This window comes from Haliotis rubra, unplaced genomic scaffold (genome assembly GCF_003918875.1).
Source record: "Haliotis rubra isolate DU_JTF1 unplaced genomic scaffold, ASM391887v1 Scf802, whole genome shotgun sequence".
NCBI classification, from domain to species: Eukaryota; Metazoa; Mollusca; class Gastropoda; order Lepetellida; family Haliotidae; genus Haliotis; species Haliotis rubra.
This window is the reverse complement of record NW_025767527.1, coordinates 232,968-257,981: the sequence shown is the minus strand read 5'-3', so window position 1 is coordinate 257,981 and position 25,014 is coordinate 232,968. Positions and strand designations below refer to the sequence as shown.

The following is a 25,014-nucleotide window of genomic DNA, read 5'->3' as shown; positions in this document are numbered from 1 at the left end:
CAGCTCTCAAAGATGGCAGCATGGTCAGTCGTTATCACCAGCATCTTCTTTTATCCTGATTATGAACTTCAATTCATGCAGTGATGGCTTTTGATTGCTTGTATATTAAAAATTTGGAATCATAAATTATATTGTGATGTGATATATATCGCAATCTATTGTGATCCGCTTTGAACCTCAAATACCCATCCCTACTTCTTTTTGTTCAGAATATTGTACAAATCACCTGTTGTCATGATGATTGTCCTAAGTTTTCTAAGTTAACGAGAAAATTACAAATGATTTACCAATATTCCCTCAGACATATGTAAAAAGGCACAGACATAGCTAATAATCTTTCCTTGGCAATCTCTTCTGTTGAAAGCTAGTTCCAACACTTTGCATGAGTTTACTGTCATTCCCTTTGTAAACAAGAGCATATCACTTCAAATGTCATCACATATATCCACAAAAAGACACACTGTGAATAAAGGTTCACATACAACTCTAACAACATTCATCACTAAAGCTGCAATGTGTATATATACATAAACAGCACATGAATCAGCTTTCTCTATGAAGTAGAATATCACACTTCATATCAAAGAACATTTCCACACTAAATATAACTTACTAAAGGAAGACAACTACAGCATATATAATGAATATAGAAACTGTCATTGTAAACATTATGGGTTAAATGTAAATTTTCTAGCTGGTTTAATTGCTCAGATAAACATACTGCAACCCTAACTGGCTCTTCAGTCTTGTTAAGAATAATGAATCAAATGTATTGTATTTAAACTATGCATGAGAAAACAAAAAGTTAACAGAAAGTAAGGTGAGGTGAGGTGAAATTGGGTTTAACATCGTGCTTGAGAATATTTCGCTCATATGACGACGTGCATGTGTGTGTATGTGTACGTGCGGCTGCTTGTACTAGCCCACACTGAAGCTGGTTTTATAGTGCTAGCCCACTGAGATACCATGCCGCAGTGAAGCATGAATCCCCCACTCAGACACATTATACTGACTCCGAGCCGACCAGTCCTTGTTTTACCCATTAATGCCGAACGCCAGGCAGGGACCAACAAGTACCATATTTTAACGTCTTTTGGTATGATGCAGTCAGGGATCGAACCGGCGACCTTCCGCTCTCCGGGCGGACGCTCCAACCACTACACCACAGAGGCGGTCTAACAGAAAGTAAACGTTAAAAACAGTTCAGTATGAGTAATTATGATAAAATATAGTAAATTGCTTATAACGCCACCGCCTGAGTTATAAGGCCACCCTTTTAAAATGACTTGGATTACAGAGTCAGAGGCGGGAAAAAAATCGTCAATTTCCAATTTTATTTTTTTCTAATTTCCAGAAATTTAGGGTCGGCAGGTCTGTAATCCAAGTTATTGAAAAAGGGTGGCCTAACGCTAATCCCTGTTACAGTCAAAAATATTCTTACTAGAACATCATTTATAGCTTTTTAATACCACAATTTACAATCATCATTATATATTTATATTGGCAACTACATAAATCATTCTGAATTATTTTCTCAACTGGGATCCTTCATCATTCAAGTTCAACAATGGTCTTGTGCATCATGAATTCTATATATTACAAACCCTGATAAGGTCCCTTGAAGTTTGTTATATTCTGAATTGATGGCATGTTCAATGATAAAATATTGATTATGATATATCTTATAGGATCATTATACAAAATTTGTAAATTCTGAGGGAGAACATGTTTTTCTAAGAAACTTGCACTAGCCAAATACATAAAATGACACAACTACAACTCATAATGATACTTTTAATAATGGGTAGATTGACTGGGGCAAGTGAACTGAGCATGTGAGTAAAATGTTTTGTGTCAACAAGAAGATAAAGAACTGGAACAAGGCAAGACACTATCTCTAGTGTTTGAAATAAGGTCAAAGTGATCTTATTTGATATTTGAATCCAGGGATTTAAATATTTCCTGTCTTCAAAATTGAAGATTAAGGTAAAATAGAGTTTGGCTAATACCTGAGAGAAATACTGATTAAAGTTGTTTCAGGAACTCTTGACACATCTTCAAAGGGTTTTCAAGCTCAAAACAATCCATTACAAAGACATTTATGGCAAGATCTAATCCCCAAGTTCTCAAACATCTATCGTCCGTTTAACATCAGGGTTAGGAAAACAACCCCTTGACTGTCATGCTCAATTTTGAACACTGTGTCTCCCTCAGCTGAACTGTTTGTCTAGTGTTAAATATACTGCATGTTTTACAAACATGATCTGCCAAGGTGATCATGAGTTATTGATGTGATATGCCTAGATTACAGTAATATTTTGACTGCTCAGAATTATAATTCAACACTGATAATGTTAATGGTTAGTTATCAATATATATTGGCATAGGAAGTAAGTGGAACCATTCAAGAATTTCAAACTGGTCTGAAATTCATCCACTTTAAAAAAATCAAATATTTTAGCAGTCAACTGAACGTCAGTCAACAGAAGACTGATGACTACCAGCTGTGGAGCGACGCAGGCACTAATTCCTTGTATCAACAGCAACACTGACTTCAAGGGGGAGTGTCTACTTGCTCTCGACACACATGGCAATACAGCCACTGAGAGTCATGCAGCAGCACAAGCTTCCAAACATGATGTAGGTGGCCGTGATCAGCCAGAATGCAAACCAGTACAGCGTGTGATCACAGTAGTTCCCTGACTTAGGGTCAGAGTCAAAGTTCCCGTAGGTTCTGTACACCCACACATTGCCTGCAAAAATAAGGTTCATGTTAACTTTACATATTTCTAATCTATCAATAACATGTTTAGCAAATAAAAAGAGCATAAAATACTGTGATGGATGTATTATTCCAAAAACAAAAGTCAATTGCTTGATAAATTTTGGAATATAGATGATTCAATAAATTAACTGAAACATTCCTTGATAGCAAGAGGCATATAATCATTGTTTGACTGACATCTGCAAAAACTCTGCATGCATTCTAACTCCATTATTTGTTGTCAAGGAAATATGAACAGGGAAACACTTTCACGTTTTTGTGATCCAGACAAACTGAAAAGTGAAACTACTTTCAGCAGCATGTACACATTTATATGGAACATAATGCTTCACTCTGCAATATTCCAGCTACAGTGGAAGCCCTCTAAACCGGCATTGGTTGGGATCGTCAAAAAATGCCGGTATAGAGGGCATGCCGGTTTGGAGAACTTTTCTTAAATTAACTTGTCTCTACCGGGACCAAATTCTAGTGCCTATATTGAGAGCATGCCGGATTAGAGGGCTTCCACTGTATACAATGGAAGTTTGTAAATAATTGAGCCGGACCAGACAATCCAATGACTGACAACATGAGCACTGACATACACGTTGGGATACAATGTCATGCACCAACCATGTAAGCAAACCTGACCACCCAGTCACCTTATATGCCAATCATGGGTTGCTAAAGACCAGTTCTAACCCAGGTCTTCACGGGTTTCATCTAAATGTTGGTATCTCACCTGCAATGAACCAGGCAAACATGAAAGTGTTGAGGATGGCCTCAAAAGGACTTGTTTTCTTCTTTTCCTCTTCTCCTTCCGTCTCCTCTGATTTTTGGCTGCAACATCGCTTTCCTAAACTAATTATACTTTGAAATGACCACACACTGCCAGCAACAGTCAGATATATTGGAATGTAGCGCTCAGCAGGGCAGTTATCCAGGTGGATCGCTCCTGGAAAATATAGAAATTTAGATACACATTAACTTAAAACATGAACTTTGAGATCTGATACCACCCGTCTATTTAAAAAAGACAAATAACCCAGTATTTAAAACATCATCAACATGTAGGCACACAGTATCCAGTTTTCAAAGAAGTGTACTCTATTCATCATGAAGTCCATGTTTGTTGTTGTACAAGTGTTAAAGACTGGACAAACAGTTGACATAGTCAACAGTGAAAGGTAGATAACAGACCTATGGTAAAACATTTAGTAACCTGCCAGGGCTCGATTTAGTGCTTTGTTACTTGCACTCGTACAACCCAATATTACAAAGTGCAAACTAGTTATTAGTCTAAATTTCTAAATTGCACCAGGTGCAAGTCAATTTTTGAGTGGGTAAACTTCTGAATAAAACATTTAAAAAATTCAATAGCATATTTCTTTCATTACATATTCCAATCAAGGCAATGCAACTGGAATTTGGTTGGTGCAATTAGGTTTTTATCTGAAGTTGCACCCAGTGCAAGTATGTTCACATCTCTTAGTTAAATCGAGCCCTGCTTGCATTTATCATCCACATGTAACACTGTGAAGAAATAACATACTTCTATCCACAGATGACCAGATCATATGACCATGATGACAATGGTGATCACATTGGTAAGGCCCACGTTCAATCCCACAGACACAAAACAAACTTTGAGAATAACCTACAGGCTAAATGAGTGAGTGAGTGAGTTTAGTTTTACGCCGCTTTTAGCAATATTCCAGCCATATCATGGCGGGGGACACCAGAAATGGGTTTCACATATTGTACCCATGTGGGGTACAAGCTAAATGAAATTATCAAATTTCTTGAGTGAATTATCATGGGTTTAAGCTTTGGCAACAGTTTTCTACATTAGTTGACAATGTCATTGTGATTCCATGTTGTGAGTTAACCTAATCATATTTTTCTGATAAAATGTAAGACAAATTGTTCATAAACAGCCCCCTTCATAAACAATGGAACCAGTGGGTGAACTATACAATCAGCAATGAGATAAAATTATCAGCCTTAGTCTGAAAACCTGAAAATATTTTCATACATGAACATCACATCCCCTATCGTTTGCCCATGTGGATCACACTCCATCTTAACTTACCCATAACAATCATAGCAACAGGAATAGCCATGAAAAGCCCTATCAGAATAGTGCACCCAACTGAAAAAAGAAACACAATGGAAGTTAATACACATGATACATGAGGTGTAAGCTGTAAATATAATTCAACTACACTTATCATCTCAGCTTAATGTAAATTCATGTAGTAAAGAGTTGCGAACAGTTTGGAACTTAGAACAGTTTGTTGCTCAAGGCAGCATGGAGCTACATATGGTAACAAACTGTAAGCATGGGAAGGGAGCGATATTAGGCCGGAAAAAGTCTTGGTTCTCAGGCATTGCCACATCATCAAAGTCAGCCACAGGATTCGTTTTGATTTCCACTTTTGATTTGATAAATATTGGACTTTTCGTACACACCACCCTGGCATTGAAATACTACAATACTTTGAAGCCAAAACATCTTGCAGTTACTTCCCTTTGTATGCACACTACTTACTTCTCGATCTGTTTGACTGGCATTGTAGAAGTTGGTGAGTAATAAGAGAGTAAGATACTTTATGGATGACAACTTCTTTATTATGTTATGATGCAATGTTTCGGCATAGATTCCTATACTGTTGTCAAGGAAGAGAGCACATCTCTCATTGTGGTCATGGCAGCAGAGGGAGCTTTTTTTCTCTAGTCATGTTGGCCCGCTAGCCCGTGGCTAGTAAAATTTCAGTTGGGCCAGTAAATCTCCACAGTCACTGACCCGACTGGCTAGTGAATTTTCGAGGGGTCATTTTGTAAATACATGTATATCACTCTCTCCGACTTGTTAAGTTATAATACACTTTAAATCATGCAGGATTATGGCCTGATAAAAATGTTCATCATATGAGCAGCTTAATGATGAAACCCGTGTCTACATTCAAATTTCGGGCCAGTGAATAATTTTGTAGGCTAGTAACTTTCAGGCATAACTAGCCCTTTTGAGCAATGTCTCACATCACTAAACATTGTCAAAGGTTTATGACTCATGAGCCACTATCCAGTTCATTTATTTTTACATGAATATCCACTGAGGGTATGTGTTCATGGTGTACTGAAAACAATGCCAAGTTGGGTGGAGTTGGGGTTACTTCAAGAACTGGACTGATCCATGGCCATATGACTTACTTGTCCCTGCAAGGAGAAGGATGAATCTCTTGAGGAAGTCGGGAACTCCGGTCGACTTCGTCTTGGCAGCCTTCACTCTCCCATACAAGGACTCGTAGGTTGGTGGGGGCTCTGTAAGACAGAACATGAACACAATGAAATATACCATCTCTGTATTTATTAGTGTATATGTATTTGAAAGTCAAACACTCCTTGTCAAGACTCTATTGTAAACAGTAAAAACTTCAGGAGTCCCTATATTCTATATTTACGCAGAAAAAAGGATGGGACCCCATTGAATTATTACCACTGAAGCTGTACAGAAAAGTGGGTTATATTTTGTGTCATCGATCTTATCATTCCATTTCCTTGCCCCCTCAATTCTGCAAGTACAATCTTCTCTAGAAAAATATCCAATTTGAGTGGGTTAGATTGTTGAATTTGTAGGCTGGCGATTAGGAGCCTCACTCTGAATGTGTGGGTTTGATTCTCAGATGGGACTCAACCCCCAGTAAAATTTGTACTTTAGTGAGAAAGTGACATAACATCTTACATTTGACCATTTTCTAAAAGGCATTTTGCAGACATATCTTCAGTGTATAAAATAGTTTTGAAATGTGGTCTGTCCAAGGACTGGCTGTCTAAAAATGTGACCAGTCCTGAACAAACACAGCCAGTCCCAAAAACTAAAACAATGAAAAAATAATAGATAAGATGAAGTTCAAATCAAGTTAAGTTTGTTTTTTTTCCAAATATTTCCCCCGACCAAAGGACGGCCTTACTTATTTAATAGGCCGTCCTTCACAAAAATAGACCGTCAAGGACAGTGGGACGGGCTCTGTTTTATACAGTGATAGCTTTCATCCATTGGAGATCGGCCAATTTACCCCTGTCAGAGAGGTATTCAAAGTAGGGAACCTAGAGTACCAGTTATCAGATTCAATCGTCATGGTGACTGTGTGGTTGTATGGTTTAGATAACTGACTTTGTGTACTAGCGATTACATGACTCACACAGAGAGTGTGGGATTGAATCACCCACCTCCCAATCCCATCCCTCCCACTATCCTCACAAAGCACTAGACTGACTGACTGAGTTTGGTTTTACGCCGCTTTTAGCAATATTCCAGCAATATCAGGGGACACCAGAAATGGGCTTCACACATTGTACCCTTGTGGGGATTCGAACCCGGGTCTTCGGCCTGACGAGCCAGCGCTTTAAGCACTAGGCTACCCCACCGCCCCACAAAGCACTAGAACTGTACTTTACTGAGAAAGTGTAATCCCAAATATAACATATGTTGCTCTGAATAGACGACTAGAAAACTAACCAGATGCATGATTCTGGTGTCCTCAGATCTATATGCATGGAGGTATAATATCACAGATCTGATCTGATTCTATTATTCATTATATTCCCTTCAAGGATATATTACATTCATCCAGTTACCAGGTAAAATGAATGGATATTGGACTATCACCATCCATCCATGTGGTTGTCACCGGGTATGGTTTTGTGTTCACAGTGCAACCTGTACAAATGTCCTGCAACCACATATATTAGGCAGATCTATAGCCCAAATGACACATATAAAACATAAAGCCAAGAATCTACTTGACTAAAAGTCAAAATCCTGAAATATACAAATATACATCACATAAATATGAATTTGACCACAGAGATACATCATTATTAATATGATAATGTATTCTTCTCCCAATCCAGTTTCTACTGGCTTTTGTCTTATGAATATAATATTGGTATCATCATGACCAGTAAGTAAATCTCATCTAACAAGTACTACCCCTTCTGTTGCCCTTGCCTACGAAGTCTGTCAATAAGTTCAATTGCTTTCCTATCACTGTTGTCTTGTCACAAATATTTCATTGTATTGTTGTACTGTATCCTTTGTTCTATACAAATCACTTTCATCATCACAATTATTGTTCAAATATCTAATCTCTATTAAGTCAGGGCACTAAGATGCTTATTGTATACAGAAAACAAACCATCATTAACCAATTCATTTTTAGTTAACTATGTGTAATTATCCAATGTAGCTATCTCAACTTGCATACTTACATTTCTTCACAGATCTTTAATTACTGATCGATTGCACACATGCAGTCTTGTCACTAGCTTGGAATAATCCATCAACAATATCTACATTTATTGATCATTATTGATAATTATATTGACTATTGATGAAGTCAGGTACTGTAAACATACTTTTTTACGCTTGGTTCAAATTTCGCGGAATTGACAGTTTAGACTACATTGTGCGGTCAATTATTCGTGCAATCAGTAATTGCCGGAACTGCCAGCTGTCTCTTAGGCCTTAGAAAGCACCTACCCCCCATACACCTGGACTTCCAGATCCAAATGATTGCAAAGATGAGACTGAGGCCGAAGTCGTAATCTCGTAATTTCAAACAAGCCAGGTTGTTGTGAATGTGATGATTGATGTGTTAATTGACTATCAAGGAATCGTCATATGAGCGAAATATTCTCAAGCACGACGTAAAACCCAATTTCACCTCACCTCACTATCAAGGAAATGAACTTCTACCCTATATGAAGCTTTTCGTGATTTCATTTCGTGATATGCAGGAATAAATATTAATGAAATCTTAATGAATAAATAAAACACCCTTATTTTACCCCATTCCATGTGCGTACAACTTACCACGTTTCATGAGGGTCCGTATAACGTTAGTGTTGATCATATATATTTTACATTTATAGAGCAAAAACTGTAATTAAAATTACACAATGCTAGTGCATATTTCGTTGGGTTAAATAATAGTATTCTATAAATATTTTACTGATGACTGCATCAGAATTCTTCCCGTTATATTATTGTGCATGTTTGAACTTGATCACCGGGATACGTGTTCACAGCTGATTGCTATTTCAGGCTCAAATACACACGGTAATCTTAATCCCTGTAAATAATACAATGAATGAATGAAAGGTTTATTTGCTGTGTACAAATTTTCGCGGTAAAATATTTTGCGCGAAAATAAAACCTGCGCGATATATAATACGTTTACAGTATGTGGGTTTTTCTGCACAATGCAGTAAATGTTGCTCCAGCACATGTACAATTATCTTGCCTCACACATAAATGTTGTTTTCTGACTGGCTGAGCGCTCTTCTATTATTTTCAATGTACCCCGCTTACAAGCGAGTAACATTTCTATGTACCCCGCTGGGAATGCCGAACTCATTTAGTACTTTGTAGTAGTAATTCTTTATCTCGAATAACATTGAATCATGTATGATGTACGGAAATTACCAATGTTTTGCGAATGCAAATCGATGGAAGGGAGAGAACTCTAAATTTGTTTTTCTTGTCGTCTGGTACTCCATACTATGATCCGATACCCGTGATTCAAACAGTTCAAAATTACAACTGAGTTGTTCGGTAAGATAAATACGTTGTTCACTGGTCCCTCGGGGCCTATGGATTGATGTACCTCGATGTTTCTTTATGTTCCCTATGTGGAATGCTGGCGTGTCACTGAGTGCTATTGCAAGAGATGTTAATTGTCATTCCTCAACTATCAGCCGATTGACAAGAAAACATCAGCAAACAAATGACATTAAGGACTGTCTGTGTTCAGATCGACCTCAAGTGATAACTCCTAGGAAGGATACAGTCCTCAAAGTCATAAAACTTATCCGTTCATGTCAAGTGGCGTATTAATAACAGCATTGCTTTTACATCAATGATTGTCCAACAGAACACTACTTTATAGGACACAGAATGCCTAAAATCGTGGTATTAGACTACCTATCAAATGATTGTCCCCGGGCACAAAGCAGCACATTTCTTGTAAACTGGACGTCACTGCAAATTTGACATCATGGAGATGGGGTCATTGGTTGTCCAACAGAACATTACTTTATAGGACACAGAATACCAAAAAGAGATATTCCAGTAAAAAATCTTGATGTATTGAAACAAGTCCTCCATCAAAAATGGAACACAGTACCTGAATATCAAATGTAACATCTGATACAGTCAATGAAGAGGCAAAATATGTTACTGTAGGTGGCAATGGTTACACTGTGCTCTGTTATTGATACTTATGTGATTTCTTGATTAATTAATTTAGCCATGTTTGCTTATCTGAATAAACTACAGTTTTTCATTCATTCTTCATTTAGATTTACCAATTAATTATTCCTAATCCTTGAGGGTAAATTTATCTAGATAGTAAGTTAAATAGAGGTTTGGAGAAGTTCCTTTCCTATTGTTAATGGTAACATATTGATGCTATAAAAAATATGTGATGTTGATATAGCTTTTTCCATTTGTATAGGAAGGATGCAGAAAAGAAACATGTTCCATCACAAAGGGAGCAAAATATTATTCAAATTATAGTACCAAATTCTTTGAAAACATATTAAGGTCCTTTAATGTAATACCTTAAATATCAACTCTTCCAACCCATTTAAGTCCTCAACCCCATTTTGATACTTCAGAGGGCTGTATTATTTCCTGTATAGACCCTTGAACTATGTTACTGCCAGGGGGTCCCCTGGACTCCTAGTTTCTGTGTCAAGGTAAAACCTTGACATATATCGGTTGTTTTCAAAAAATGTCAAAATTTCAAGGCATCAAAACAGGAAATCCTTTTTTGTCAGAATGATTATTTTATTGCTTTCAATACAGTAGATATATACTCTATAGTGCAAAACAGAAATATGCAAGCTTAATGACATCAGCAAATACCAAAAAATTAAACATTTATGTACTTATGGACCAAGATAGTTCCTTCCTGTTACCAATAATATCATCTGAAGAAAAAAACTCAATTTATATATTTTTAAATTTATTTCACTCTCATTGTGTTATTCAGCACTATAGTACTGTCGGAAATAGAAAAAAAAATTTTTCACATTTATATCTACAATTTAGGTAGTTAATATGTGAAAGTGTGAAATATCTGTTAAACTAAGTTCGGCCTAACTACAGTCTCAGTGGGAGGGAGACAGGAAAAAGAAGGATTTTACTGAGGAGAGATTAGTGCAGAAATGAGCAATGCAGTTTTTTTCAAAGTCTGAAGCGACTTATTTGGAGCAGACCATGGCTTTATGTAAATTAGTGTGCGATGATATTGTATAACAAATGACACTTTTTGAATATCCATTATGAAATTAGACTTAGTTTTATTATAAACTATAGCAGATGTAAAAAATAACAACTTTAAGACTGAAACTATTAAGGAGATAGATACCATTGAGTCTCACTATCACTATAAAAAGAAACAGGTAGGAGGGGTCGTCTCAAAAGCTACACCGAGACGGGTGTTGCTGACAGTAGTTGGGGTCAGGCTTGGGGATAGAGATATTAGCTACGATTAGATAATCAATAGAGACATATTCAACACACATGAAAAAACATAAAATATATCTGAGATGACCCCTTGTGTCTGTGGGCAGCATGTGCATTTCATGTCAAGTGTGTCGACGGTCCGTCGACATACCTGGCTGAGCGACCTAATTGCCATCTATAGTCTGATCTATTGTTTTCAGCACCTATTCGTATTTTTTCTAAGTTTCGCCCGATTTTACGAGTAAACATGCTTTTCTGGATATCCTATTATGCATCCCCCTGAACGCCCAGTTCGGCCAATATGGGTTATTTCGACATATGCTATTTGCAATTGTGTCAATTTTAGGGATACAGAGTAACAGCCTAAAAACAGTTTTTTTCTATTTCCGACAGTACTATAGTTCTTTTCGTTTAGCAAACAAATATTTTGCATCAAGGACTTTAAATATTATTTTGTGTTGATCAATACCTACTCAGTTTATCAGTCTCTATTTGTATTACTTTTGATTTTACTTACTTTTTCTGAAGAAAACAAACTTTGGATAAAATTATCCTTAACATGTTCAGTGCTTCTTGGTGAATGACGTTAATGAAACACAATATTGATTTTACCAGTTGTTAATTTACTTTACACTACTTAATGAACTGTAACAGGATGGAATGAAAGGTAACAGGAAGGATCGAAAAAGTAACAGTATAGAATAATCTTATAATTTGATTTTTGACGACCAAAAAATCCCAGTGAAATTGATATAAAAATGACAAACTCTAAGAGAGACTTAAGCCAGAAAAGCAATAAGAATAAATATTTACTTTTTCAGACACTTTACAGCGTGAAACTCAAACAAGAACTTACACAGTAGTAACAGGAAGGAGAATGTAGTAACAGGATGGAAACTCCAACTTGAACGAAACGAACTGATAATATTGTATTGAACTCTTTTAATTCCAGCCTACTTTCAGAAATGGAATGCTTCCTTATTCACTCAACAAATGGGCTTGACGATTTAATTCAAACTACTGACTGACTGACTGACTGACTGACTGACTGACTGAGTTTAGTTTTACGCCGCTTTTAGCAATATTCCAGCAATATCACGGCGGGGGACACCAGAAATGGGCTTAACACATTGTGCCCATGTGGGGAATCGAACCAGATCCTCGGCGTGGCGAGCCAACGCTTTAACCACTAGGCTACCCCAACGCCCCTAATTCAAACTAGAAAACACCAATGTGTTAACAACTTTCAAGTATTATGCTTTACATGTATATCTATCAGCACACACCAAATCATTGTTGTGTTGTCGAATTGAGCTTGAACATGATTATGCTAACAGCAAACTGTAATTCTAACAATGAGCACAAACTGTAATTCTAAGAACAATGAACAAAGTTACATCAATGTCAGTTCAGACATTATTACTTTGTCACTAAGCATTGAATTAAGAGTTTTTGCCAAAGATTGCTTTCAACAGCGAATGAGTGTTGGATCCATGAATAAGTTCAGGCTTGGGAATTACTGCAATGATACTATCATATTCATACCAGCACTCGTCTTTCAGTACTCTTGACCAGTAAAAGTCATTGTCTTTTCTGCCTAAATGATACATACACTCACAGTAAACGGCACTTTCATTGATATCAGTCACATATCCAGGATATGGACGACCATCGTATTCCACTACAACATATTGGTTGAGTAGAATGCTTAGGTCTGTTATGCCATCATTCTCAGACAACACACCATACAAACACTGTCCATAATCTCCCATTCTACCATCATTCCGTCCACAACCATCACCATCATCTGCATATTGCCAGACATCTGCTTTCTGTCCATCAGTCATATCTGCTTTCTGTCCACCATCCGTATCTGCTTTCGCCCCATCATTCTCATCTGCTTTCTGTCCATCCTCCTCCTCTGCTTCCTGTCCACCATCATCTGCTTCCTGTCCACCATCATCTGCCTTCTGTCCACCATCATCTGCTTCCTGTCCACCATCATCTGCTTCCTGTCCACCATCATCTGCTTCCTGTCCACCATCATCTGCTTCCTGTCCACCATCATCTGCTTTCTGTCCACCATCATCTGCTTCCTGTCCACCATCATCTGCTTTCTGTCCATCATCATCTGCTTCCTGTCCACCATCATCTGCCTCCTGTCCACCATCATCTGCTTCCTGTCCACCATCATCTGCTTCTGTCCATCATCATCTGCTTCCTGTCCACCATCATCTGCTTCCTGTCCACCATCATCTGCTTTCTGACCACCATCATCTGCTTCCTGTCCACCATCATCTGCCTCCTGTCCACCATCATCTGCCTCCTGTCCACCATCATCTGCCTCCTGTCCACCATCATCTGCTTTCTGTCCATCACCGCCACCTGCTTTCTGTCCATCATCCTCAAGATCATCATTATGTCTTTCCAGGCCAATGGGAAGCACAGGAACAAAGTGGTTTGGTATCCAATTTATTGGTCTCATGTCTGTTCTGGTCGTAGTCCACATGATATATCCAGGTTCAATGGACTGTCCATGCTGAACTCTCGGGACCATAAGTCTGTGCATATGTCTCCTCACAAGACTATTTCCAAAGGCTGGATACACAGAGAATACAGGCATTTTGAGAACAGTTGCAAGGGCAAATACCTGCCAAATGCCCATGAAACTCTTTCTTTTCCTGATTTTAAGGACTTCATGCTCAAAGATTTTCCTTATAATGTTATCCGTCAGCATTACACCTGGAAGAAATTCGTCTGAATACATTGCAAAAGCATTTTTCAGCTTTCTTTGATTCGCATCTGACAATGCCATTATTTCTGTCATAAAGATGCATGCAATGATTAATATCAGATTTTCGTCAATGCAGTGAAATGAAATTAGACGTCCATAATATGCTCAAAAACAGTGAAATTCCTCAAACTACTTCTAAGTGTATGTGTGATTCTATCCTGTTGTCTGTTGTTTCTTTCCTGTTACTATTTTAGGAATAAAAGCAAAATATCAATTTTTACTGGTCCTGATATTTAATTTTTCAAGAAGTAAGCTTTATAAATCCCTTTTCATCAAACTTTTACTTTATGGTGTTCTTCAAAACTGTTATAGAGAAACAAAGCTGACAACTAATTCTATCCTGTTACCTGCTGTTTCTTTCCTGTTACCATTTTGGGAATTAAAGGGAAATACTATAACTTATTGGCTCTAAAACTTCAATGTTCTATAAACAACCTTTATAAATCCCTTTTATTCAAATTTGTAATTTTGGTTATTCTACAAAGCTGTTTTAATGAAAAATGTTTACTGCTAATTATATCCTGTTACCTGATTTTCTTTCCTGTTGCCAAATGGGTTCTTTCCTGTTACCAAATATTCAGTAACAGGATAGAAAGTAACAGGACAGAAAATCCACCCTTATACCAATCATTAGTGAATGATAGCTGAACAACTAAGTAAACTTTTGATGGGAAACTAATCTTACACACACCACACATATAATGAGGCTAATATAAAAAATCAACAGGCGGTAGAAATCTTAAGAACATCAGTAACAGGATAGAATCACATAAAAAGTACTACTCACCTATTCGACCTTTGATTGATTTGATTTAAAATATTTTCAATGCCATCTGATTTCACTCTTGACCATGCTGGATTTGAAGGAAATGACCTTATTATGACCCAGCCATTTTATGATTCAGAGGGAGGCATCATTGTTTAAAATGGAATTAACCTCATGGTAACAGGAAAGAACATACTTTTAGGGACAAGCACTTATCTCTTTTTTTTTCACCTTTAAAAGTAAAGTTACCTGATAACAACTATAGATTCTCAAACAGAACACCAAAACTAAATTATAATGACTTGAAAAAAACTGATTTCTGTGAAATTTATATAACATTATCTGTTTCAAAAGTTTATTTTTAAATTTGGGACATTGAGTTTTGGCAGTACCTCGAATAGAAATGCAAAACTTATTCATAACAAAACAATTACAAACAGATAAAAACAACTTTTATCAAGTATCTAGTACATTCTCAGCAAGATAATGTCCACCTTTGAAAATTTCTCCAAATATGACTGTTTTTAATCCTGGGACACAAATTTTGACATTTTTTGAAAATGACTCATACAACACCTTTGACAAGATACAGCTTAGAACTCATCTGACACAGCTTGTAGAAGAAAATATCTGATCACCGGCTAAAAAAATACTGAACAGACTTTATCCAGGGGAATGAAAATATATTGAATGGCAAAGACAAAATATCAATGACGATTTTGGTGAGCATTATTGTATCACTAAATGGCTCAAAAATATATCTTGAGCCCGACTAAGCAAATGCTACTCTCAGGAAATATATCACCTGATGAAGGAGAAACAACGAAATGTGTGTGCAAATCCACTATACAGAAGCTGACATCCATGAAACTTTGTGATAATGCAACCACTGAAAAACAGTTTTGCCAATAAGGATTATGATTCTTGACCTAATAGATATATATACTATAACAAATCCCTCTATTATAGTATCCTGAATCCTATCTCTTTTAATAGTGAGTGAGTGAGTGAGTTGAATTCAACCTGTAAATAATCAAGTCTGGACCAGACAATCAAGTGATCAACAGCATAAGCATCGATCTAAGCAATTGGGAACCGATGACATGTGTCAACCAAGTCAGCGAGCCTGACCCGCCGATCCCGTTAGTTGCCTCTTACGACAAGCATGGGTTACTGAAGATCAATATTCTAACCCGGACCTTCACGTGTATATCCTTTAATAGACAGAGCACAGTGTGAAATATTGTATCACTTACTCCAGCTTTCTATCGTAATCAAATTTTGAAACAGACAAATTACAATACTCATCCTTGTTACTAACCATATGATACTATGAGATGATGATGATCATGTTTACTATCATGACAACGAAAATCAACTAACGAAAAGCTCACATAACTTAGTAAGAAATCTGATTATTTTATGCAAAAATCTGATGTCAGATATCATTCAGCTTCAAGTAACAGATGGGCACATAGTCTCAAGGCAGCTATTACACCAGCATCTGTAGCTGAGGACAACAGGTGTTCACAGACAGGACTGAATATATATCTCTTCCATCTGAATCAGCTCACTTTTACATAATCAATAACATTCATGATAACCACAACAGCAAAGGCCCAGTAACTAGCTGCATGAATAACAACGATAACTTCTATTCATGCTCACTGCAGTATATGACTCTTGATCAATATCTATCTGGATGAATAGTGTCTGTGCAACCTGCTGTTCAAGCTGCACTCGATACACATATACCATCAAAATAAAAAACAATAGGACGATGCTGACATCCTTATCTTGAACCGCTTTACTAGTCAAATGTATAAAAATCTGTCCACTTAATCTTGAAACTGAGCTAAAATTACATAACATTATCTCAACTTGACTTAGTTATGGAATTTGGTACCTTTATCTCTAAGTTTGTGTCTTGAGAAGGACAAGTTTATATATACATTCAGCAGCTTTCCCCACACATAAAACACTGGTGTGAAAGATTTTCGTTTTGGTTTGGTTGTTGTTTAACGCTGCACTCAGCAATATTCCCACTATATGGCGGTGGTCTGTAAATAATTGAGTCTGGACCAGACAATCCAGTGACCAACAGCATGAGCATCGATCTACACAATTGAGATACGATGACCTATGTCAACCAGGTCACAGACCTGTCTGACAAATCTCAACAAACCCACGGCCCCAGTCACAATGACTTTGACTGAAGTTGTTACATGTGACATGTGACACTTGATCAGTCATTTTTCTTATGTTTGTTAATAATTTCAATGCAAATTATACAAATGTTAAATCTGAAATGGGTTGATGAAGACCCATTATAACCCCAATGTCCTGTTATCCACTGTGCTCACAGCGACAAGCATGGGTTGATGAAGACCAATTATAACCCGGATCCTGACGGGTCGGTGTGAAAAAAGAATGCCACTTTGTTAATAATATAGTACTTATCTTTTCATCTTATTGTAATGGTAAGTTTTAGCGAAAAAAAAGGATCTGAAAATCTGATAGCTAAATTTTTTTATATTGTGGCCTACATTATCGTAGGCTAGATGAAATGATCTAAATGGACATGCTTAGACAGACATAAAAAAAATTCAACAAAATTGTTAAAAGCACTGAAACTGCTTATTTCTCAGTCTGCAACCAGAGCCACTTGTCAGAAGAGCGTCATGAAGCCACTGCCAAGAGACAGTCCAGTTAGGGCGGCTAATAGACTCAATTTATTTCTGCACAGACTGATCACATTTTGTATATTTGACATTATCACAATTACCCGAAGGGCCAATACAGACATGATCATGATATTCCATACATATAATGAAAATGCTGAGGATCACGGCACTCCAAACATGGCTATTATGGCTAACTGTTCCAGCCATTTAGCAGGTTTTACATGCTTAAAATAATTTCATATGCTGCTTAATCCTAAAAAGATCTTAAAAATCCACCTTTTCTTCACTGACAACAATAGGAAATGTCTTCAGTACAGATACATATATCCATGTATGAACCGCACATATTAAAACAATTATACAATATGTCACATAAAGCCCATTTCTGGTATCTCCAGTATGATATTGCTGGAATATTGCTAAAAGGGGCATAAAACTAAACTCACTCACTCATAACGTTATGCCCAGTTAAGGACACAACAATGGTCCACCGGTCCACAAGTATTGTACCTTTCCATTTGGTCGAATAACATTATGCCGATCTGGATGTTAAGTTAAGTAATCAAGTAATCACAAAGTAATCACAAAGCTTTTCAAATAGATACTGAACTCTAAATATACCCAGCAACCTAATGAACTCTGCCTGGTACAATGCATATGGCTACCTCCTTGACTGGTTCTTCTTTCCTTATTATGCACACATGTTTGTACAAACATGATACAATATCTGATTTCAACCCTGTTTTGGTTATCATAACTGTTTCTAGTATAGATGTGTTGGTACTTTTATCACACTGACTTTTTTGGTCAGTATCAAACACTGTAAAAAAACCAAAGACTTGTCTGCATGAATTCTCAATAGAATCCTGAGTAGTTGTGACAGTGAGCAGTAGAAAACAAGTACCTTTCATGTTTAGAGAGTGAGTTTAGTCTTACGCTGCATTCAGCAATATTCCAGAGTCTGGGCCAGACAATCCAGGGATCAACAGCATGAGCATTGATCTACACAATTGGGATGCTATGACCATGTGTCAACCAAGTCAGTGAGCCTGATGACCCGATCCCATCAGCCTCTCTTACGACAAGCATGGGTTACTAAAGATCAATTCTAACCCAGATCTTCATGTGTTTAAGTTTAGGGAATTAACAATCACCTTGGACACATACCTTAGTTCATAACATGCATTTGTTCCTTGTGTAAAAAATCCCAGAATACTTCAAATTAAGTGAGTTAAAATTCATGGTCACATTGGCAGTATTCCCGTCATACTGTCATGAAAATACGTTATTCATGGACTTTTACTCAGAACGCCAGACAGTGTTCACGAATTGTGTCTCAAAGTAACAGGACATTGGGTCCTGTAAGTTTCAGATGTCTGTCTGACCCATTAAAACTTCACAGGACCCATAGAATGAAATTAAACACACATTTCAGATTTAACATTTCTTATAATTGGCATTGAAACTATAAACAAACATAAGATTTATAAACAGCAAACAAGTGACACATGTCACATAAAACAAATTCAGTCAAAGTCATTGTGAAATATACGGTCAGACATTGGGGCTGGTGGGCTGTAGACTTCTGTCTGACCGTTGGCGAATCTGCCAGATTTGTCAGAGGGTCAGATGCTATTCGTGAACACTGGCGCCAGATAAGGTGTGTATTTGTGGAAATATGCAATATCTATCATCATTACCCAATTAGTTTTGAATTTCTTTGATTGCCCATCGGACAACAATGAATACACAATGACTTGTGGTCAAATGTAAAATATGTTATATTTGGGATTACACTTTCTCAATAAAGTACATATTCTTGTACTTAGGCGGATGAATCCCATCTAGGATTTAAACACACACTCTCAGAGTCAGGCTCCTAATCGCCAACCACACAAAGACAGCTAACAATCTAGCAAACTCAACCATGGCTTCAACAAAATGGAAGTCTCACAACTAGTAGTCTGAACCACATACTTTTTGTACCCCTCTGACAAGTAAAAATAATACCCATTACCTATGCTATGAATACATGCATGTTCAGGTTGGACTAAACCTAAAAAATAACCTGGACTCAACTTGTAAATAATCGAGTCTGGACCAGACAATCCAGTGATCAACAGCATGAGCATTGATCTATGCAATTGGGAACTGATGACATGTGTCAACCAAGTCAGCAAGTCTGACCACCCGATCCTGTGAGTCGCCTCTTACAACAAGCATGGGTTACTGAAGATCAATATTCTAACCCGGATCTTCACAGGACCCAATGACAATGATAACTTGTGAGCTAATAAACAGTGGCTCAAAACATTATCTGGAGCACTGTTTGTATGTAGCAGTAAACTGATATAGTACGAGTAATATTCACATCTTGAAAGTTGCAAAGATAGGACATGCATGATTCATTGTCCTCAAGAGAAAAATGAAGATTGCGTAGGTAGCTTGGTTAGCACTATTTACATACTGGAAAGATAAATGTAGTGTTTATTTGTTCTTTGTTTTATAATTCAATGCATACAGTATCTTCTATAATGCTAACTGTATTACAACATGTACACAAAGGAAGAATTTTCGAAGACCTACTACTGAACATGTCTGAACCTGGTAAATTTGATACAATTTATAAACCCTATAATTATGCCTAAACTTGATAAATTAACAAAATAACAGCTTATTATCTTCCCTTGACTTGAGATGAGACTATCATTACCTGTGGGATCATTGATAGCCTGGCTGTAGGGTGGGGGTGCCGCATTGCCGGATGCAGGGTCCATGCCTGGATACACAGGGGGAGGTCCCTGAAATACAGATGCAAAACTAACTCAAGTCAAAAAAGAAAAAAATAACAATACACAGAGCTAGAGATAACTTTTTTGGTCATTGAGTTATGTACTCACTTGTGACTGTGTTTGTTATTTATATTTGATCTGTAATATGAAAAACAATATGAAAGAGTTAAGCGTTCGCTCGTCATGCCGAAGACATGGGTTCCATTCCCCACATGGGTACAATGTGTGAAGCCCATTTCTGGCATCCCCAACCGTGATATTGCTGGAATATTGCTAAAAGCGGTGTAAAACCAAAATTCACTCACTCATTCATGAGTAATAATTATTCATTTCAGAAAATTTGGGAAAAGGGTACTATTTCAAGCAATGTTGTATCTTCAAAACTAATACACTTTTCAAACTAATAGGGGTGTTAAATTAGTGTGAAAGACTTAACTGACTCATGAAAATAAAGTGCAGGGCAAGTGGGAAAATATCAATTAGTTACCCCCAGACATGCAGGAAAATGAACAGTAATAACACTGAAACTTAGAGGATGTATCAAGTGCCTCTAACATAATCTGAACTTCTGGTCTTATTGAAATGTCTGGACCATAAATGCAAAAAAAAACTTTAAAAAATGAAAACATAAACAATAAAAATTGAACAACAAAAACAATCAAGGACAAAACAAATGAAAAACATATGGATGTGAAAGTTTCAATATTCTTGGTAGTGGGTGTGCTGGTTCAAAAGCGAAAATGCCTTTTCATATTGTCGTTTGTGTAGATCATCCTTTTCTTGGACTTAGCAGGGTAATGTTGAAAATCAAACTGGGCAAGTAAAATTTTGGTATTTGGACCCCCATGCTTATGTCCTCATATTGCAAAATTCAGATGTACTGCACAAATGCATTAGCTGACAAAAATGTACCGCAAAAAAGTCTCTTACTCTTTAAGTTGTAGCAGTTAAGGTAGACTAAGGCTTAGTCTCTGAATATGTATAATATTGATAGTAACAGAACAACCCATTTAAATTGAAAAGGAGCCCCATTGAGATGGAACATTCAGAACCTGAGGAAATCTAGTCAGTTGCAATCAGGTTGTCTGGTATGAGCAATTCTGATTGGTGGTGGGCAGATTGGCTGGCCAATCGTGTCTTGGTTGTTATGTAAGACGCAGGGCAGCTACTGGGTACGCAAGCGTGTAACAGAAATTGTTCAGTGTCTGTATGATCGGCGACCAATCAGAGGTGAGGTGATCCACCATAATATGTCCCGTGATGTAGTGTTGGGAATTGGTTAAATTCTCATAATTGATGATTGGTTCATTAGTACCGATCAATCATCGAAAATAATTGGTTAGCATCATTTATGAAATTTGTTAATTCACATAAAAATAAGGAAAAAACCATGTAGTTCTTTTGGGGTTTTTGGCAAAATTTCATATCTTTAAAGGATGACTAGTATGTTAGGAACATAAATTTCTTGGAATCTTTAAGATAAATTCAATCATGACTTGAAACGAGCTTGTAGTGCTTACAAAATATAACAGACAAAACCAACCATGTGAAAAATATTGTTAATGAAAACAAGTGTTCCAGAACTGTTTGTGTTCGATTATGAGAAATTATGATCGATTGCTTGGTTGTTTAGTCACTATGACCAATCTTCGATTATTTCAATTAATCGGACCACCACTACCGCGATGGGGCAATAAGATGTTCCGTGTCGGAACAGTGAGCCCCTACTCCATTCCCTGTTAGGTTCTAGTTTATTTTCGGCCAATACAGAGAAATTGAGTAGAAAGACTGTATTTTGAGGTAAATTTGTTAGTGGGGACAGCCGGGTGGATTTCAGTGCTAGGACACATGCCAGGTAGTAGGAATCTTGTAGACTAGTGTTAGGTACAGTCGACTGTGGGTAGGATGTAGTGTTATTATAAGTGGGTGGTTTAAGTGAAGTTAAGAGGGTTAGGTTAGGAGAAAGTAGGTTAGTGTATTAGTAAAATGTTTTAAGTGACTGTGTTTGTATATTTTTCTCAGGAATTTGTTAGACTTGGTTTATTGTTTATGTTGTTTCTGTTGAGTTATAATTTGTTAATAAATTATGTCTTTACTTGAGAAATTTGTTGTTTTTTAAATTGCTCCTCTGCATTCATGAACTGGGAACAGGACGGCTTTAGTTCTGGTACACAAAACACAATGCAAAGCATCATGGTCGTATGTTGTAAAGCCGTTCCTGTTACAGCTAATAATCCTGAAAATGACCCATTGTCAAAGTTCTCTATCCCAGTCCCTGAGCACCATGTTCATGTTATGTAGACACTAAGACAGTAAGCTGACAGAGCTTCTGATTGATTCGAATATTTCAAGGGGGTCACAGTAACCCTTAACTATAAAAATGGGTATCAAGTAATAGACAAATAATAGAGTCTGGACCAGACATCAGTAACTGCCACACTAAATGATATTATGAACATTACACATCATTAGGATATGATGATAAGCAAACTGCGAACCTGACTATGTAGTGAGGGAGTGAGTTTAAATGCTGCTTTTATTCCAGCAATATCACAGTGGGGGACACCAGAAATGGGTTTCACACATTGTACCCAGCGTGACGAGCGAACACTTTAACCACTAGGCTACCGATCGCCCCATGCTCATCTTGACTGCAGTGTAAATTCACATACTTGCATTGACATTTCACCATCAGACATTATTTGTACCCATGTGGGAAATCGAACCTGGGTCTTCAGCATTATGAGCAAGAGCCTTAACCACTGGGCAAAACTACGGCCCCCTGAGCATATAGAGTGCTGAAGCACCTTCAACTGTTAACTGTATTTTTTACACATTTTACTGAACCAAATTTGTTAGATTATGTAGATGATCTTCCCATTGTAAATCTAAGCTACTTTTGACCAAGACTGACCACGCTGCCTGACGATAAGCCATCTGTACATAACAAAGTATAATAACCCAAACAACAAGTTCACTGAACCATGCCATCACTAAGCTGAATTGTTTAAGCCTACACATTATTCTTACATGGTTTGGGAAAATCTTGACTATTCATTCCAATCTATCACACACATAATGACGTCATACAGCAACTTGCAGATTAACATGATTACTGACCTACTTTGTTTAACAAGCTATATCAAAGCAGTATGGTATGAACATATTAAATGATATATAGAGAATCTCACCCGAGTGTCTTTTGATATCAAATATATCACCTCGAGTTGATAAAGTAACAAATATCCAAGGCTTGCCGAGGATATTTTTTTTTTATCAACGAGTGTTGATATATTTGATATCAGACTGACTGACTGACTGAGTTTTTTGGTTTTACACCACTTTTAGCAATATTCCAGCAACATCACGGCGGGGGACACCAGAAATGGGCTTTGATATCAGAAGACAAGAGGGTGAGATTCTATTTATCATCATAAATCACTCTTCATTAGTTTTCAATGAAAAATGTACATCTCTTAACACAGTACTGCCATTAGATTTACAGTGCAGCGATGTCATAACATTGTGACGTCAACAAGTTCATGACATCATAGCATTGTCAGGGCATTGTACAGAATCTACTGTCAAAACGATACCTCCTAGGAGATATCGTCTGATCTCACACAAGCGATATCTACTGTGGAACACAGTTTTGGATGATAAAGGCAAATATGTGGTAAAGGCCCATGGTAAAAACCTTTATGTATGAGTATTTAGCAATTCAGCTAGTCCACAGCTCATAGATGACTGGTTATGTAAAACGAGCCCAAATTACTCATACACCCTACTAGTATGACTTGTCCTGTGAACGATGTTTACTAGAGTGTTCATCAGTGTTCACTGGGACCTATTGAGAATGGCCTAAAGTTCCTAGGTCAAGTGGTATTCATCTCAAGTTAGGTAAAATGGTAACATTTGTCTGATTATCTTGTGTAAACTTTCAACTGGGCAATAAAAATGTATTCATGAGTACACAGGGTCAAAGGTTCAGACTGGTTAAGATTGTGAGACATTGGCACCCCGAGTGTCTAGCGTGTTTGTTGTAAAAAATGCCTGAATAGGCTTTTATTTTGTAAAGACAAAGCAGCAGTTTCACACACAAAATAGATATGTAGTGTTGACAACTTCCTGCAGCAAATTGGCGATAGTTTGGTGAGTCATTTCCTTACTCGCAACCTCCTAACAATACTAACACCACAACGAAATAGCCAGATTAGGTTACCCCAAATATTTATACTATATAGAATGAACGGAATGAAAAAAACCACTACCTTACGAAAGATGTCCGTGTTGTCTTAAAACATTAACTCAGCCTTCACGACATGTATTAATACGCATGACAATGAATATGTCATGATTCTAAATGTACTTCCTAATTATTTTAAATCACAAGTAATAATGACACCAATGATAAACGGAAAGTAGACAATATAGGCGAATCATACTGAAACATCAACTCTAAAATGAAGTGTCTCGCTTAATAATGTACACAGAACCATAGCTTGGTTAATGTACACTCGTTACGAACAGACATATCGAACATAATTGCTCGATATTTGATTCATGCAAACAATTTTACCTGCTGATAGCCTTTCTCCATGTCAGCAGACGCCATTTTTGTTTCCGCTGTCAACTCAGTCTTTCCGTAACCCGAATCGTCACCACTCGCCCCTTTCCG

General features: G+C 37.1%; 1 protein-coding gene and 1 long non-coding RNA gene across 3 annotated transcripts; one reads left to right on the top strand and one right to left on the bottom strand.

Annotated features, from left to right (window-relative positions):
• Positions 1-1,447: 1,447 nt before the first annotated feature.
• LOC124261657 (transmembrane protein 272-like) lies at positions 1,448-25,014 on the bottom strand. Its single transcript, XM_046695999.1, has 6 exons — positions 24,916-25,014; positions 20,258-20,345; positions 5,978-6,088; positions 4,857-4,916; positions 3,507-3,719; positions 1,448-2,753 (listed from the first exon to the last, which is right to left on the bottom strand). The coding sequence occupies exons 1-6, from the start codon at positions 24,949-24,951 to the stop codon at positions 2,569-2,571; spliced, it is 693 nt and encodes a 230-aa protein (XP_046551955.1). The 5' UTR covers positions 24,952-25,014; the 3' UTR covers positions 1,448-2,568.
• LOC124261658 lies at positions 15,093-18,980 on the top strand. Of its 2 annotated transcripts, none has more exons than XR_006894385.1 (3): positions 15,093-15,104; positions 18,047-18,050; positions 18,860-18,980. It is a non-coding gene; the product is annotated as an uncharacterized LOC124261658 (long non-coding RNA). The 2 variants fall into 2 exon arrangements; XR_006894384.1 differs by lacking the exons at positions 15,093-15,104; positions 18,047-18,050 and adding exons at positions 15,336-15,348; positions 15,857-15,871.

Excerpts from the sequence above, each read along its gene's own strand:
- LOC124261657 (XM_046695999.1), bottom strand. The coding sequence starts at position 24,951 with ATGGCGTCTGCTGACATGGAGAAAGGCTATCAGCAG. Across the intron at positions 6,089-20,257 it reads GGCTATCAATGATCCCACAG|AGCCCCCACCAACCTACGAG; the intron begins GTAATGATAGTC and ends TCTGTCTTACAG. Across the intron at positions 3,720-4,856 it reads TGTTGCTATGATTGTTATGG|GAGCGATCCACCTGGATAAC; the intron begins GTAAGTTAAGAT and ends TATATTTTCCAG.